The 18,830-nt window shown below is 40.0% G+C and overlaps 1 protein-coding gene across 8 annotated transcripts in view; it reads right to left on the reverse strand.

Moving 5' to 3' along the window:
- The window catches only part of NCKAP5 (NCK associated protein 5), a 245,870-nt gene that overhangs the window by 12,768 nt on the left and 214,272 nt on the right, over positions 1 to 18,830 (reverse strand). For 6 of the 8 annotated variants that reach the window (XM_055812073.1, XM_055812075.1, XM_055812074.1 and 3 more), the window contains 2 exons: positions 16,282 to 16,411; positions 13,403 to 13,590 (listed from right to left, as the gene is read on the reverse strand). In XM_055812073.1, coding sequence (XP_055668048.1) covers positions 13,403 to 13,590; positions 16,282 to 16,411 — 318 coding nt within the window. The remainder of the gene's footprint in view (positions 1 to 13,402; positions 13,591 to 16,281; positions 16,412 to 18,830) is intronic. The other 2 variants (XR_008748414.1, XR_008748415.1) reach the window with 1 other exon arrangement.

The following is an 18,830-nucleotide window of genomic DNA, read 5'->3' on the forward strand; positions in this document are numbered from 1 at the left end:
ATTCCAGCAAGGTTTAGGTTAAACAGCTAACAGGATCTAAAAGGCTGGTAAACATCTGTGCTGAACCCACCTGGGCTATAAAAGTCCACTCTTAGAATGTGAGGTGTTATTTTGACAAGGCTCTGGAGGCTTCTTCCAAGAAAGGAAGCACAATGAAAATGATATATTGAGAACCTCAGTTCTGTGGGGTCTGACCCCACTATTTGGCTGTGAGAAAACCTTTGTTGGGAATGATCAAAGAAGGAATTCAGTGTGAGGAACCACGACAGGCTCCTGTTCCTACAGTGGGCTTCCTGCAGTGACAGAATAATGTAGTATTTTTTGTATTGATTTGGCTACAATTTGTATATAAATAAAAAAAGTGCATGTGAAGTGATAGCCAGCCACATGAATGGATTTGTTGGACAAATGCTTTAGAAGATTTATTGACCTTACCAGAACAGAAATGTTGCTATAGTATGAACACTGCAAACTATTGTAAGATACTGGTAATACAGAACATGTTCCTATGCCTAAGATACAGATTATAATACTGTTAATGTAATAGGCCACTAGGAGGACTAAAATACAACTGGAATTCATGCAGACACACTGTAGAGCTAATATGCACTCATTTTTTGAATGACCAAAGATGATACAAACAGGAAATTTGGATAAAAATACAGAACACAGCAATTCCCAGGCCCTAGTAGTGAATGAATAATTTGAGAAGTGTTGCTGAAAATAAAAAGGCATTTGATATTTACTGGAATACAAAAAAAAAAAAAAGTGTTTTAAGTGTTGATTTCATTGATAATTTAGATTATTCATGATTCAATTACTTGTAAGAATGGAATAAAAATTTCCTCCATGCACAGATATTGTTAGGAGCCCTGTATAGACAGCAGGACTGCTGAAGGCGGTACAGTTCTCTACTCATGCAAAACTCTTTGCAGAATCAGGGTGTGAATTTGCTTCTGACATTCCGAAAATTCCTCAGCAGAGGGGTGATGTGTTTGTGGTTAGCCTTGTAATGCAAGATCCCATATTGAGTAAGAAGGCTTGATGAGAATATTAAGCGATAATGATTATTTGCTTAGCGCTGCTATGGGGCCTTCAAAGCCCTCAAAGCAGCCTGCTAACAGTACTGGATTAAATTTCAAATGCAGCTGGAAGGTATTATTTATATTCTTTATTTAAAAATGGGGAATTTAATAGCAAGAGAGGTTTAGCAATTTGAACAGTCAGCCAGAACATCATCCTGATCTCCATAGTCCTGCACTCTTAACTACTAAGCTTGTCACTATTTGAATATTCAGTTTTTTCTTTGCAGGCAAGAAATTCTCCATGGAGAGACAGAGGCCTGTATTATTCTCACTAGAGAGCATCTGAAATGCTCTTCAACATACAGGACCTGGCATTTTATCCAGTGTATGTGGTAGTTAATCAAATGTTTTGCACTGAGTTCAGTAGACTTTGGATCAGACTCTTGATGCATTAGAGAGATAAATTATTTAACTTACTGAGTTCCCCTAGAAACAAAATATTGAGCTGCAAACAAAGCTAACAAACACCAAATGGGATACCATCTGCTGCAATGAACAGAACATGACCAGTTTCCCCCATGCTTGAGATTCTTCCAAAATACAATCTGAAATAGGTTTGTTAAACTCCCAACTGTCTCACAAAATTGGCTTAGCACAGGTTAGCAAATGCTAATGCCACCAGCAACAGCAAGACAGACTCTGGTATATCAGTTGGGGTTGTCTATCATTTTATTTCTTTGGACAGCCCTGTGTAAAAGCTCAGGGCTTTTCTGCTATCCAAAGCCTATGGAGCTTATGGAGATGATCCTGTTTGTGCACTGTGTCATCGGGCCTGCGGACACTGAACAGTTTCTGCCTCTGGGTAAATATGAATGGTCATTATCTATATAATGATGCATGCATAAATCTGAATTCTTCTGTCCTTTGATATCCAGACTCCATGTCTTACAACCTTCTGGAGGAAAAGGATATGGAGGCAAAAAAAAAGCTCTATCTCCCACAGAAATTGCAGGAGGTACCTGAAATCCCAAGTACAGTGCATTCCCTACTTGGTATCTAAGTTTTTGGCTGTGGTGGAGAATGTGTGGCTTCCCAAACACTTTCACAGGCACAGACACTGCTGAGCTAAAGTGCATGTGACACTAGCGGGTGCCATCAACATGTGCCCCCTTTCCACTTAGAAAACATACTAACTGAGCAACCAAGTAGTTTTTGTGTAACGTGGGGAAAAAACTCAACAGTATTTGCCTTGTAGAACAAGACAATAAGATAAACGTCTTCATACCTAAACTTCCTACATAGCCAGACACTTCATCTTCTAGTATCACAAGTGATGAAATTACCATGAGCAAACAGAACCTCTAAAAACTATTATTTAGTCTTTATCAGTTAACCAGAAAGGCTACAGCCCTCCAAATTATGCTGCTTTTCGATGGTGACTGCTGTTCTTTGGCTTGCTCTGCTGCTTCTGTTTTCATCACTGTGCTACTAATGATGTCATAATGCAGACTCCATGTTTTTACAATGGATTTTATTTATAGAAAAGCTGTATTATAAATGTTGATCTTTCTGGTACCCTGGCTTGTTATAGCAGTTCTCAGTAACATGAAAAGAAAGGATGACATTCCAATAATAGTAATAATAAAAATATTCCGTAAAATGACACAGATGAGTTTTAGCGTTTTCCTGTTGCTCATACATGAATGTTATGGAAAATGCAACAAAGAAATGGGTTTAAAAATACAAAGAATTTCATTATGGTATGATCTTAACTGTGACATTGTAGGACTAGATTAAAACATACCCTGTATTTGGTCTTCCTTGTAACTCAGGGCAAAATGTCTGCTGATGTTCCATGACATCACCCATAAAGCAAATGTACAGAAGTATGATGTTACAGATCAAAATTCTGTGAGATGGAGGGAGAATATCTAAACCAGATTTCGAGCACCTATATAAACACCATGATTTTCACAGCATCCAAATACATGAATCTGTCAAAGACATCAGCAAAAGCTGCAGATTTTTAGAACCTTTGAAAACTGGGCAGCTGAAGTGTTTAAATATATGAATTTAGGCACAGACATTAGGAAATGAAGCTTGAAAAAACTGGCCTATATCTTTACTGATTAGGGGCCACAAACAAAGACTCTCCAGTTAGGCTATGCAGGGCAAAATAATTCATGCAACAGCAATCAGGAAGTGTGTGCTGGCTGCTTAGCTACTTCTGTTCCTCGGTTTCAGGCACTGTCTGAAAAGCTCTTCTTACATTTCAAATCTGCTTTGCACCTTAGTGCATGTGTTACCAACAAGTTTCTCAATCTGGTAACTTTTCTGCAGATACGGTGTCTTGGTGAAGTTTATACACTCTTGTTCTAAGAAATATCATAGACTACTACTGCATGATTAACATTTTAATTTTATAACGCTCAGCAATATAATATATTCATATTTAATTTCTTCATTCCCACCCACTTCTGCTTTACTCTTCATCCACCCAAATCCATCTGAGGTCTTGTTTTACAGTATTCTTTATAGAGCTTTCAATAACCATAGGATATGTGCATATGTAATAGGATGTCAGAAAAATCACTTTTACATGTTTGACAGGCAATTATTCAGATAATTTTTCAAATACTCACTTGGGGTTTTATTTGCTGAGAATAACACTAGTTAAGGGAAGTTCTTAAGGCTACAGCTTTTTATAATATGTAAAAGTTTTAGTGACCTCTATTAATGATCAGGCAAAGAGTGGAGTAATCCAGAGAAGGCGGCACTAATGGGAGCGGAGCTATCAGGATGTGTCTGTCATTGATGGATTGATGGGCAGTTCAGGCTGGGAGGACTCTGACAAGTGCTATGAAAACTTCTATCACCCATCTTAGCCTTTGTGAAAGATAATTAGACATTTAAATTGTATAGCTATACCTTACAAACTTCCCAAACATCCCTGTGTCACTTAATTCTAACAAATCTGCTAAATCCCATGTTTATTTCTCCTACCAAATACAAACACTACTTTCCATTAAAATAATATGGATGCTGCACAAGTCCTGGAATTCACGTATCGGGGCCTGAAAATACAGTAAAAAAATAAAATACTTCATTTTGGGACGTGCTATAGAGTGTTTGAGCTCACAAAAAATATGTAACCAATATTTTTCTTGAGTATTTAGACAATCTGTGTGTCATATTGCTCAAAATCCAGTATAACTTCTCATATAAATAAAAGGTGAATCACTTTGGGGAGATGAAAACAGCTTGTAGAACAAACTATAAACACCTGCAAATTATTTCAGTATGACTTTCCCTTGTATTTGACATAAAATTTGCCTTCTTTTCAAAGACTGTGTTGATTAGGGTATTATTGTCTGTATACACATGAAAAGAAAAAGCATCCTCTTAAAAAAAGAAATACTTTGCTAATATATTTTCAGTATACTGCCACAGTTTCTACTACCATCAGCTGTGTAACTTATTCTTCATGTATTCTGCTCAGAATGGAACTCTCATACTAAAAGATCAGTCATTTCCTACCCTTCCCTGCATGATGTTTGAGTGCTTTATGCAAAACGTATCACTGTTGTAGACAAGGAAGGCAAGTTTCAGCTGGAAAAACAATTCACAAAAATATTACAGCATTATTCATCTCATTTAACTTCGCTAATCAGATGCTCCTCTTGGAGTCAAAATATTTTCCAGCTTCAGAAAACAAACAGCTCACTGAATACCTCTCTGCCCTACTGCTCTTATTTTGATTGAGTCAATCCAATGTTTATGGTATCCAATTTATTTTTTAGCTTTTTCTTTTATTACTAATATAATTTCTACCATTACAACAATTACACTATCTCACAAACTTACTAATATTTATCATTTGTTGCTGTTAATGTGCCCTGAATTCCATTTTGGCCTACAGTGCTGTTATAATATTCCAATTCAACATGGAGAGAAATGAAACCTAAAGCTTTATTTCCAAAGATGGAGGACTGAAGAGTGTCTGGTTACAAATGACAGAAACATTAGTGCACTTTGGGCCATGCTGCAAATCACAGCAGCTCCATCTGTCAAACCTTTGAAAAACAGCTCAGAACATTTTCCACTCAGGGAAATCACTGATGATACTTTTGCTCAGCAGTACTTCTGGTTCTTACTAGACTAAAGAATCTACCTACTTACACCTAAGAGCCACAGCGTCTATCAAATCCTTATGTAATCTTCAGTTAATAGGCAAATAGATGTTATAGTGCTCAGGGTGTATCTGCAAGGCACAGCACAGTGTGATGCGAAGATACTGATGAGCAAACTGGGGGCTGGGACCAAACGTGGTGGGGTCTTATCAACACTCTGCTTATTTCAGCTACTCAGCCCTGCCGAGAAATGACCTGGAGTAACCAGGCCATAAGGAGCTGTGCTAACACTGCCCAAGCAAGCTCACTGTAAATTAGCTCCGTACAGCTCTGTGTTGCTCTGGGCATTTGTACACAAGCAGGTTTGGACCATTCCTCTGGGTACTCCAGCAAATGAGCTGCAGGACTTTTTGCCAGTGTGTAATATAGTTATGCAGCTCCTACATGCTGAAAAGATAAGGTTCTCTCTGTAATTTGAAATTACGTGCCGAGATGGTGGGACAGGGGGTTTCTGCTCCAGTGATCAAGTTTTTCCACTCAAAGGTCAAAGTTCTTCCCTCCTTACAGTGCCAAAGGGGTTATATTCAGTCAGCACAGCACTCCAGCTGCAGCCACAGGACAGTTCAATGTGTTGCCTTAAATCAGACAAGCCCACACATCTGCATCTGGCACCTGACAAACCACATACAAAGGCACAGCTCACTCCGTGCTGTGAATTATTTGGGCATTTAGCGTTACATGACACTGTGCCATAGGCACTAGAACTGCACCTACATGCCAGTGATGCTTCAAGTCCTTAACTTTCCTCCTGTAGCTACAGCTTTTCACTTCCTCCGCGTCTTCTCTCAGACTCCCATCCAAAGTATTCTCCTGCTAGCCTTGCACACCATGTGTTTTAAATGCCACACAGCCTGCTGTACTATGCCAAAGACTTTCTGTCCTTCACCAATATCCAAATACTCTTTTAAAACTCTGCGCTAAAAGATATTTGAGTTAAAATGTCGCCACCTACCCGTCCTCATAAATACACTAACCAAACATAAAACAGAACTTTTACACCAGCTGGAGGGCTAGTCAGAACGGGATGTGGTGGCACAGTACTAAAACTACTGAGTCCATTAGTGCTAGAAGCAGAACTGTATCAGCAGATAACAGCTTCCAGTTTTTTTTAGGGTAAGTTTTTCCTAAAAATATCCCTTGCATACCATTAAAAAAGTTATCTTCTCTGGCGGACTCTGCCTTCCAAATGTTGTTTTGCCTTGCCAAAGCCTTTTAAAAACTTAAAAAAGTTACGGAGAATGTTACCATCCTCCTTGCTGAGCCACCCTTCACTGCATGATTTTTTACTAAAAGTCTCAGCAGTGTAAGAAGCCTCAGTTGTTTCACCTAAAAGGCACAGGGAGAGAAACGAGTCTCTGTATAACTGCAGCTTTTTATTGTTGCCAAGCTAGCTCCTCAGGCTAACTGTAAGAATGTTCTTCCACACTACACAACATTTCTTTTAAGTGATACATGTCAAGTGAGACTTTGCTCCCAAGAGACTACCTAGCAGTCTTCAAATGGCTTGTTTTGCTGTCTCTTCACTCTACTTTTTGGAGGTAACTTTGATGGCAAGATACTAGAAACAGTAAGACCTGATTAGGGATATAAGGCTCAGTAGCAGGTCTCAGAATGTGAACTTGCCCTATGGAGGGGAAAAAAACACGCAGGGATGTAGGTTTTGTTGATGTCTGGAGACATCCTAGCCTATTTCTAATTTCACATTTCCCCATGAGTTGAATCAGACTTGAGGCTAGAAAAAATATTTTTAATTCTGTACTACTCCCATGGGTGGTACGGTAAAATCTGTTTTCTTATCAGATCATGGTCCTGTGGTTTTTGTCACTTGCATTGTCAAATACTCCTATAAAATTCCCTTGACAATAGATCTTACATCAACTTGGGTAATTACTCAGACAGCTTTTGCTTTGACGGAACAAGTATTGCATCACTCATCTGAGAATCAAAAACCTTTGATTAAATAGAGAGGAAGTCTCGCAGCCCCAAGCCTGTCAGTGGGCAAATTTGACTGAAACAATTTTGACAAATGGAAACATGTGGCTTAAAGACCTGCACACATACCAGGTTTAGGGAACGGGACAGAGCTGTGGTGCAGAGTGGCTATTTCAGTAGTGCAGTCCATGCCCCGTAAGGCTTTGTGTGAGCGCTCTCGGTGACATACCCGCGGTGGTGGCAGACAGACGCGGCCTTGCCCGGCAGCACCAGCTCTGGAGGCAGGGCAGCTCCAAGCAAGCACGCATGAGGCAATGAGCTCAGGACAGCCTAGCTCCAGCTTGGCCACTTCAGGGCTGCCGTGACTGGACTGCACTCCGACCCAAATGGGTATGGCTGTGCGGCTTTACACCACCAGGAGACTCCTGGCTTGGGTCCTAGCCAATTCAAGCACGGTGCTCAGAATGTGCTCCTTTTCTTTGCGTGAGGTAGTTTGCTCTGCTTTCAAAACAGAGGTGCTGACCCCCAGATGGACAAACAAGTCTGCTGGGTAGTTTACTTTCTCTTTGTAACACTGCCCTTTATAAAACTGTTGCTGGATCTTCAATACTACACCCTGTGCTAACATGATGTGAATTCTGAAGATCTGATACAAAAGCATAAATACAGTAAACATTATTTTCCATTTTTGTGACAAGGAGGATGAACGTCTGGTTCTAGGCTGGCATCTTCTAATGTTTACATCAATAGACCACCTCCCTAAACATATGCAATGATTGGATATACTAATACCTTACATGAAAGAAAAGCCTTGATCTTAAAACACAACAGATGGGTGAATGAATCTGCAGACTTATTCCCCATTTACAAGTTGTACAATAGCAGTATCTTCCTTAATATCTTTGGTTCATCAGGGCTAGGAAAGGAAATATAGCTAATTCCCTCCTCACCTTGTCATCTTCCTCTCTTTTAAGCCTAGCAAGGAAAATAGCAAAGAGGAGGTGAGGTTTCTGTCCTTGATACACAGGAAACTGACTTTTACAATCAGTACACAGAAATCCATAATCAACTACTTCCTAGATTTGATGAAGCCCATCTAGATAGTTTCTTTTATTGACAAGGGATCCCTTCTATCTTCTATTACTTTCTGGTACAAAATTTTTAAGAGTTGCTTCAGATTCTGTATTTGTAGTAACACACACATTGTACAAAACAAGATGTAGGTCATCTAGAGCATTTGCTGTTTTCTTTCTGGTTGTAACATGAGATAGATATTGCTGTTCCCAATTTACAGACAGTGAAATTGAGATCCTGAGACCAAGCAACTAGCCAAGTACCACCCAGTGCTGCCCCAGCTGCAGGAACTCTTATTTTTATGAAAGTATAAGCAAGGTAATTATTTAGCGCTCACCTGAGGGTGCACTGAGATGCAGTTTCACTCTCTAAAATACAAATGGTAGCTACAATAGCTGCTTTTTATTAGCTACCCACAGAGGAAAGCTTGGGGCAATGTTCATCTTGCTAATTTTGGGTTGAAAGTTTGGTACTCAGTATAAGCTAGCTGCATAGGCTCCCTTTCTCTGGTCAAGGCAAGGAAGCAAGTAGTTCCACAGGTCAGTACCTCTTCCCACTTAAACTCTTAGGATGCACCTCTTCCCAACTGCTAATTGGACCCAAATAATTATCTTAGTCTTCTCCACATGTGATAAGCAGAATCCCTCCCTAAGCATATCTGATAATGTGAAAAACATCAGTTATCTGTGAAAGCAGAGTGCACACAGTCGCTCTAGAACTACTTCAGACATTTAAACATGGAGAGTCTTTTTAAATAGGGGCTCCATTTAAAAGCCTAAAAGCTTCCCTCTTTCAGAGAAAACAAGGCCCCTTCAGAAGTGACTCAGAGAACCCAAATCAGGACATAAACTTTGCTGGCACGTTCTCCAAGACCTGCCTAAATAGCTGAACAGTGCAAAGTGCCCAGTGTACTGCCAATTCATACCCTAGCTCAAGTCTTACTGATCTCTGTAGGAGATGAGACACAAACAGAAGCAGCTCATGCCTGCCTTTGTTTTTCTCTTACTCCTGTTTAGTGTAGCCTGCAGAGGTGTCTAGGCTGCTTTAACTATCGCTGTAATTCAGGAATGTTGGAACACCCTCTATAGTATCAGCTTAATGATCTGGAATCCTTGAGGATGGCAAGTGTTGTGCAATTACCAAACTTCCTCATTGTTGTTTCTAGTCCTTTTGTGGATATTCCCCTCTGTTAATATGATGCATTAGAAGGCTTGTGAGAGCAATGATTCAATCATACAGCATTAACTCCCAATCAGCTTACTCGGCTGTAAAAAACCTTGAGCGTATCTGGGAATGCCGCCATGTCAGTCCCATTTGTAAGTGCAGCCAAAACAGCAGCAACTTCTCAGATTTTTCCTTTCCCTGTATTTGCCAGCAAGCTCTAATATCTACTTGAACTGCAAGACACAGTGATTTGAACAGTTGATTTCCTTCATGAATCATCTGTACAACACACACAAACTGCTGTGTTGAGGAAGACTGTAACTTCACATTGTACAGACAAGCCTCTTTCATTAACTGAACCCCCTAGTTATATTGCTGATGCAGTCAACATTGTAACTGTGCCAGAAATGTCAGATTTCTCACGTATGTCACACAACTTAGGGAAAACAAGAGAATTTAGAAACTTGTGATGGGTATCAACCCCTTCCATAAAGCATGATTTCTTTGAAGTGCTCAAGTCATGCCTTGAAATACAAGCAAGCCTTGACGGTGACTCAAATTGAGTAATACGAAAGGACAAAAGAAAACAAGAATGGCTGTATTACAGAAAACAATTATGTGGTGGCTGGTTAAGGACAGAGAAGAAAACATATTTTTCTTGATGCTTTGGGAACATAAGGATGATTAAGTAATAAAATCTTTGACCAACTCAGTTACTTCTCCAAGGGAACAAAGCTGACAATAAAAAGTCTTGTGTCAGTTCTTGTTTGATCATAAAGTAAGTTTTTAAATAAAGGGCCTGGGTGAGGGAAATTTATCTTGTTTTTTGAATTCTTATAAGAAGAAACAGATCACTGAGCTTTTGAAGTCTAAACAGTGAATTACTGAAATGTGAAATACTTTTTTTATTGCAAAAATAGCCATCATGATGTCAGCAAACTGCTCGATGCACTAGCAGTTGCTGCTACAGGGAAGAGGAACAGCTGTTTAATGCAGGCCTCACTGCAGTTTCACTAAGTAGGTGTCTCCCATGGGCCGACTGCAGTGGACTTTGGATCAGGTGCTGCGTATGTTTTATGAAATCAGAGAAGTTACTGTTCAATTAAAATTAATTTGATTCATATAAAAATTATTTTTTCCTGTTCTGAAAATCCTACATGAAAACACACCATAGCTGTTAATTTAAGTGAAAGTTTTATGTCTGTGATTCAATGCATCTTATTTCTTTCTTTGAAATTGCCATTTGTTTTTCTTGTCCAAAATTCTGCGGTGTACGAAAGGATGACATTATTTCAGAACATGCTTCCCAGGTCAAAGTACATGTAACATAAAATTGGTCTTAGTGATGAGAGAATTTAACCAGGATAGTGTTTAAGACTTGGCAGGTAAGAAACTGGAAAAATAAATAGTTCTTCTTTCAATGTGTAAAAGCCTTTTTTGATTCCTCAAACTGCCCATTCAGTGTCCTTTTATCATGGTAATCACCCATTGGTTATTTCCCTTTTGAAACTCCTTCTGTGCAATGCTTTTTTGCAGATAAAACTTGGGCATATACTTTGGGGGTAATGCTGGTGAACATGTGTGGTGAGGAGACAATTGAAATGACAGTAAGTCTGGGTTAACAGAGCTTCCTGCCAGAATCCCTCATTAGAGCACCCAGTCTGAAGCCACTATCATACTGGTGCTGTACAGTCCAATTTAATTGGGCTGAGGAACGGATACAGTACACTGCTCTTTTCAACAAGCAGCACAAACTCATCCTGCCCATCACAACACTTGGTTGTTCTATTTTCTAAAGGCTTCACGCACAGCATTTGGGAATGAAATTCAAAGCACATAGCATTTCCTTTTTCAAAATGTCAAATACTATGCATGAAAGCTGCACCCCTTGCCCGCCCTCCCCAAATTTATCTGTTTTTTTTTTTTTTTTAAAGTTGTTGGACTTAAGTGCCTGGGTTTCTGGTGTCCCCCTTTTTTTGGGGTAATGTTCCAGATCACACAGTTCTAATTTAAACAGACTGTGGATCTTCCTGGGTTGGATAAATTACAGCTCAGAAAAATTTGCTGTGCTGGTTCAAACAAGGAGTTCAGGGCAACCTGCTTTTCATGGTTACTGCTTCTCATTTGTCATTCTGAAAAGTTTAATACTAATAGGCAAATCTCTAGTGCTTTATTGAGCTTTCGCTGTTCACCAAGAGGCAATGCTGTTTTGAGAGCTATTTCAGATCCTCAGAAAGTAATCTTGAAAGTCCCCCAACACAGTGCATGAAAAATGCTAGTGCAGAGTTATACTTGTTGCCTTCTAGTTTAATGATGGATTTTTACAAGTATCCTAAGGCTATTTCCCTAAGTTTTGTTTACATTTTGATGCTGATTGGGCACATTCCAGAGATGTCATATACAAGAAAAGCATGAGAAGAATGAATTAAAAGTAGATGCAACTCTGAGCCACTTTTCTATAGTGGAATCAAATCTAACTGCTCTGTTAATAGCAAAAGACCTTGGCCTTCAGAAAGCAGAACTGATTTTTACGTATTTTTATATATATGCATACATAAATACTGAATTTCATTTGCATAATTAAGCTATGCATTTCTAGATGTTGAAGATGAAGAATTATGTGGATGCTCAAATTATCTTCCTTCCTCTATCCTTGATAATACACTTCTACTACCTTTTTATTTTTTCTTCCTTTTCTTCTTCCCAACTATGAAACCAGATTCTTCAAAATTGTCCTATCTAATATGACCCAGATATATTCAAACTGAATCATATTCTGGGTAGTAGTGAAATTTGGTTGATTGTGAAATGAAGCAGATGATACGTTTCAGGATTTTTCTTTTGAAGTTTGTGAGTCAATTTAATATTCAGTTAAGCAGGGCTTTCATGCCAGCAGAGTTGGAATAAACAGGGACATTGCCAGTTTGTTCCACACATTCCTTCTGCACATTTGGCCTGGGTTCCTGAGAGCTGTAAGACTCTAACTCTGGTTAATCACCTTTGCAGTTACAATGCACAGTGATTTTCTGAAGCTAAAAACTGGAGTCTGGGAAGGGACAAAAATTTTTTTTCACTTATGAACTATACCACTATGCTACAAAATAGCAGCTCACTCACTGTTTTCTGCTCCCACCTTTGATTATACTGTAACATACCCAAAATATCCTGAATGATACACACAGAAACAAAAAAGCTTGCATTTAAGAAAAAGAGTTGGGGAAAGAGATTGAACGTAGAGGCAAAATGATTACAGTGGGTCATGGCCGGGTGGCTGTATTTTCAAACAAATAGGCTTGTTAGAGCAAAGGAGAGAAAAAGTGAGAAAGTAGTGTGAGGATGAGAGAAGACATGAAAAAGAGGAGGAAAAGAGCAGACTAAGAAGTTGCTTTTCAGGGTTGTTGAGACTGTATGATGTCAGGTTCAATGCTTTTAGACATAGAAATAGCAAGTGGATTCACATGAAGTAGAGAAAATAAATGTGATTGTTCAGTGTCAAGATCCACCAATCAGATCAGGACTGATCTTCATCAAAATAATGTTTAAAACCCTCAAAAATTAGGAGTTCCATAGCTAACACCAAAAGTTATTTCAAAAGAGATCAGAAGATAGCTGATTTCCATAGCACAGTTTCATCTGAATTTTCAGGAATACTACTTCAGATGTTTAAGTCACTTACTACATGTTATGTTATACGTATTATCCAACTACATGTGAAGGAGCAGCCTTAAAAGATGAATTCGAGCCTGAAATTTCAACTCTTCTCTAATGGTAGAGTGCTAGCACTATCCTGTCTCTACTTGTCAATTTTGGAAGTCTAATTCTATGACAGCTGAGCATCAGAATGTACCATTCAGTTCTAAAAATACTTAGATCTTCACTCTTCTGCCGGTCATGCTGTTTTTTTCTCTAAGTCTGCCTGGTTTTTGTGATCAATCAACACATTCAGGTAAAAACAAGAGACAAATGAAAATAATCATGAATAAAATGAGAGGTAATATAAAAATCACAGTAACTCACAGTTGGACTCTCCTTGCCCTTGCTGTCTTTACTGGAAGCTCCGCTCAGCTGCTCAATTAAACTGTAATGTGTTAATTGTTCAGGTCCATCCTCTCCAAAATGGCCACAGAGACTGTGCTGGTATAAATCCAAGATTGACATTGGGTTCCCCAGAAATGACTTTCTCTGATTTTGTTTTTCCTGCACAGCTGTAAGAGATGTCAAATACAGTATTATTCCCGCATATTTAATTATTGAAATGCAGTCTACATACATTGTAATGTAATTCTACATTTTTAAAATGTATTCCACATGTTTTAAGGTATCTGAAATTCAATGTAATAAAAGCATTAAAATATGAGCTCCTGACTCTCCAATCAATGCATATACAGGGGACTGTTCATACATAATACTCAAGGTGAAGGAGATGGTATGAGACAGCCAGAATTAATTTCCTTTCTGTTTTAATTACAGACAAGATGGTTAATTTTGGGGTATTGTTCTACTTATTTATTCGCTATATGTTTTTGTTCTCTTTTAATAGCCTTACATGGCAGATAGGCTGAATTCCTTTAGCATGTCTTTCAGTCCCACCATATTTGATAATCCTTTCTTAGCTAATGAATATAACAGTTTTTAAAATACACTAGTAAGGTAAGAAACAGGTCCTACCTATTTTTTATGGATCCTACTGTAATACAAGAACATTACAAATAAAAACCTCAGTTTCCAAAGTCCAAGGCTGAAAATTCATTCAGAAGATCAAAACAAAACCAAAGAAATTTTCTGTAGCTTCATGAAAATGCACAAGAGACAGAGGCTGACATCTAGCTTCTTTCCTCACACTTCTTGCTACACAAACTTCAACTCTACCTTGTAATCTATAGCATTAGAAGAGCTGCTGCTTCCAGCGCCTGCAACCAAATCGCATCAGGATAAAGCCTTCATGAAATTGGAATCAAAACATTTTCATGGTTGAAACAGAAGAACTTAGAATATTTGGCTTATTCCCTGCTATTCTACTGACCTTCTCTGTAACATTGGGCAATGTACTGGGAGTCTCATCCAAAGGCCACTAAATCAATGAAGGTCTTATCATTGACTTTTAATAGCCTTTGCATTGGGCACTCAATCTTTCAAGTCTTTCTGTTCACTGCTCATAAATGAAAATTAAAAATCATTCCAACACTGTAACTGTGCAACCAGTTCATTTATGTTTTGGGGACTCATCTAATAAATACAATTATCTATATGTATTAAAATATTCTCTACGAATTGGTTTGCTGCAGCCCCTGCCTCAGCCTCATGTGGATGTTCTGAGGTTGTATCACTTGTGTGCATAAAGAAGCTAAGATCTTTGAACACAGAATGGAATAAAGTATTTTTATTAATATGATGTGAGAACTGCATTTACAGAGCACAGAACAGAAGCCCTGACTACAAGAAAGGACCATAGCAGAAATACTTTTGCAATAACACTTTATTGTAATTTTCTTTTCTATTTGTCTCAGTCACAATTATGAATTTTAGTTCTGTTACTAGCCCCAAAGCCATATACATAAAATTAATGATTTGCTATGTAAAATGGTGACTTCAAGTCATTCTTAGGTATCATTAAACTGGGGATTTGCTGCCATTTAATGCAACCGCACACACGATAAAATTTTTTTTTTTTTGCAAATTGTGATCAATACAGAAAAAATGCTTATCTGCCTCTTTAGCAAAATACATTTTTCCTGTATTAGAACACGATTTGTAAAAAGCAACACCTGCAAAAAGAAGTGTTTACGGGCTGAGTTAAATGACTTGCAACATTTCATACCTATTAAAAATATAAAGTTACAGGAGTAATGTAAATAAGCTGTCCTAGCTTCCTACTCTGCTCTCTCTCTGGTGGAATCAAAAAAAATGGATTAGCTCTGAAAATGCCAACTTTTAAGTCCAAGTCCCAGCAGACACTAAAGAGCACAGTATGTCTGTCGACATATCTAGCCATCCACAGTATTTTTAATGCATTCACCACTGCAGTATCTACTGTAGGTGCTAATCTCTGCTAGGTCAAGCTCACTGCTGTGCAGAGGGTCAGTGCAAATCCTACAAATCACTGAAGTACTGCTTAAGCTCTCAGGACTTCAGTGGTGCTGAGACTTTGCACTAGCCTTTGCACTCACCAGAATTTATCTCCTGCAGGGAAGCCATCGGCAGTGTAGGCAAGGATATGAGCCGCACACTCCTACCCCTCCCAGAGGGCACACATCTGCACTGAAAAGGTGGCTTGCATCACAGCAAGCTGGTGGTCAAGACGAGACAGCAATTTCTTGGGTTATTAAACACAGAAAACTATTATCTCAAGAACTTAACTTAATGTGTTTTTACCTAGTGGAATTCAGTAAATTCCAAATTGCCAACAATTCTCACAAAAAGGTTTGATACTTGAAAATGGCAATAAATACTCAGAGGACAATAAGAGAGACTTCACTATGGCACCATAACCAGCACCACTTTGATACAGAGGTTGGAAAACTATGGCCTTGATCATTACATTATTTCAACTGCCTAATATAATTGAAAAGAAAAAAAGGGAAGCTATCTTTATAGTCACCACTTAGATTTTGTAATAATGTAACAGAAGAGTTCTTTTTACTTACACTGCAGGGATTTATGCACAAAAATCTGCAAGTTAAGCCCCTGCTAGCAAAAACTGTGGAAGAGAGGAAAAAAAGACACACACATAGAGTAAAAAGCAAGAAGTAATATCAAGCTAATGGAAAATTAGACTGAAGTAAAATCGGGGGTTAGAAAGTGAAAACTAGATGGAAAGTTCAATGACAAACACTATCTGCTGCTGAGTCAGAGTGGAGATGAGGGATACACATTTTTATGTACAAATTTTCAATTACCTTGTTTGTTGTTCTTTGTTAACTCTACAAAAGTCTCCTCTGCAGTTCTAAAATAATTTGTTTCATACTCTGGCTCCAGCTCAGTGTCACTGCTGCTTGCAGAGTAAGTACACACTCTCAGAGCTCTGTCCTGTACAAATAAGGGTATTGCAATCATTCAGATGATGCATATATATCAAAATAATGCTGAAGATGGTATTACGAGTGGAACATCTTATATTCATCATGCAGTATAAATTGATAGTCCAGCTTGAAAAAAGTCTGCATTACTAGTGTAACTAATCACTTCTCTTTCAAGCAAGGAATCATCAGTCTGACATGGGAGAAATAACACATTCTTCCTGGTAAGTCTCCTGAGTTAGTCTGGCAGAAACAGTCCAGATTATACCACTTTTTTCACTATTACATTATTTTCATATCTACCAACATTTTCAGATAATGTCATCCACCAAGTTAAATTTTCAAACTTCACAAGTATGTTTAATACAGTGTATTTGTAACATGTAAAATTATCACACAACAAATAGTTTGTTGCAATTCTAGAGACCATTAGGATGGCCAGTAGACGATATTCATGCTTTCTATATTAGTACATCCTAAATTCTTCCTAATTTCATGTTCTTTGTCCTGGCATTTACATTACAGTACTGGAGAGCCCTTAATTCCTCGCTGATTCCTATCCCATTTCTCTTCCGGAGGCAGCACTAAGGATTTTCTTCTGCGAGTAAAGAGGAACACTGACAGCTCTGGACAGCTTCTAATCATGGAAGACCTGAAGACTTAAAACTTCTAGGGGAAGCAGCTCAGTACAATAAAACCCACAAAACAGGTACAAATACCACCTGCTATTCTAACCCCAACTGCCAATCAGAGAATCAAAAGAGTTTTTAATTCTGTTTTTCAGAGAGTGTTATTTCCTCATCTTCCCATTCATGTCACAGTTTTTAACTCATGCAGAAGGACATCCAACTTCATAGGAAGCACATACTTGTGGAGAGGGGACCAGGCCTGAGGATACCTGCATGTAGCCGGGTATGCCCAGCTTTACCTGTAAAACTGGGAGACTACAAGTCAGCTGTAGTCCCGAAGCCATTGAACCACATTCACATATCAGCTACACCCACGCCGACCTTCTGAGTCTTAGGCAGACAACTTAGCATAACACATGTATCATGTAAAGATGGTTTTGGAACTGGAGGTGGTCAGTCACGACTGGCTCAGGGTGAAGAACATACTGATGCGGTTGTTACTTGGAAGCCAACACTACTGTGCTACAGAGGATTCACCACCAGTTTGTCAGTGACACACAAGACAAGCAATTTTATCTCTGCTTCTGTTCTAAATCAGAAAATTATAGAACAATTTAGGTTGAAAGAGATCCTTAAGATTATCACGTCCAACCCTTAACAACACTGTCAAGTCCACCACTAAATCGTACCCCTAAGCACCACATCTACATGTCTTTTAAATAACTCCAGGGATGGTGACTCAACCACTTCCCTGAGCAGCCTGTTCCAGTGCTTGACAGTGCCAGAGAGGGGCCCACACCTGGCACAGGGGTCAAGGGGCGGCCACATCGGGCCGAGCACAGGGGGACGGTCCCTGCCCTGGCCCTGCTGGCCACGCTGCTTCGGGTACCAGCCAGGGTGCTGCTGGCCTCCTTGGGCACACGGGGGTCCTGTTCAGCCGGCTGCCAGCCCCCCCAGCCCCTTCCCAGCCCCCTGCCCCAGCCTGTGGCACTGCCTGGGGCTGGTGTGACCCACGGGCAGGGCCCGGCACGGAGCTGGGCTGAACCTCACACCCCCGGCCTTGGCCCATGGGCCCGGTCTGCCCAGATCCCTCAGCAGAACCCTCCTGCCCTCAAGCAGATGAACATTCCTCCCAACTCGGTGTCATCTGTGCACTGACTGAGGGCGTACTCAATCCTCTCATGTAGATTGTTGATAAAGATATTAAACAGGGCTGCTGGCTGGCCCCAGCATGGAGCCCTGGGGAACACGACCTGTCACCAGCCACCAACTGGATGTAACTCCACTCAGCACCGCTCCTTGGGCTCAGCCGTCCGGCCGGTCTCGTACCCGACACAGAATGCACCCGCCCCAGCCACGGCAGCCGGTTCCTCCGGGAGATGCTGCGGGAGACCCTGGCAAAGGCTTTACGAAGGCCCAGGCACAGCCCCCAGCCCCTCCCGCGCCCGCTGAGGGACTCTCCCTGTCACAGGAGGAGATCAGGGTCCCTGGCATGGACCTGCCTTCCATAACCCCGCGCTGGCTGGGCCAGATCCCCCGGCTGTCCTGCACAACTCAACCCCATCATCACCATCGTTAAGCTCTAGACAATCAAAACACTCCCTAGCACAGAGGGCTACCGCCTCCTCCCTTGCCTGCCCTTCCAAAGAGTTGACAGCCATCCATTGCAGCACTCCAGTTGTGCGAGCCATCCCACCGTGCCTCCGTGATGGCAACTATGTCACAGGTTTCCTGCTGCACAGTGACTTCCAGCTCCTCCTGTTTGTTGCCCATGCTGCGTGCACTGGTGTAGATGCACTT

Source organism: Falco peregrinus, chromosome 8 (genome assembly GCF_023634155.1).
Source record: "Falco peregrinus isolate bFalPer1 chromosome 8, bFalPer1.pri, whole genome shotgun sequence".
Taxonomy (NCBI): domain Eukaryota; kingdom Metazoa; phylum Chordata; class Aves; order Falconiformes; family Falconidae; genus Falco; species Falco peregrinus.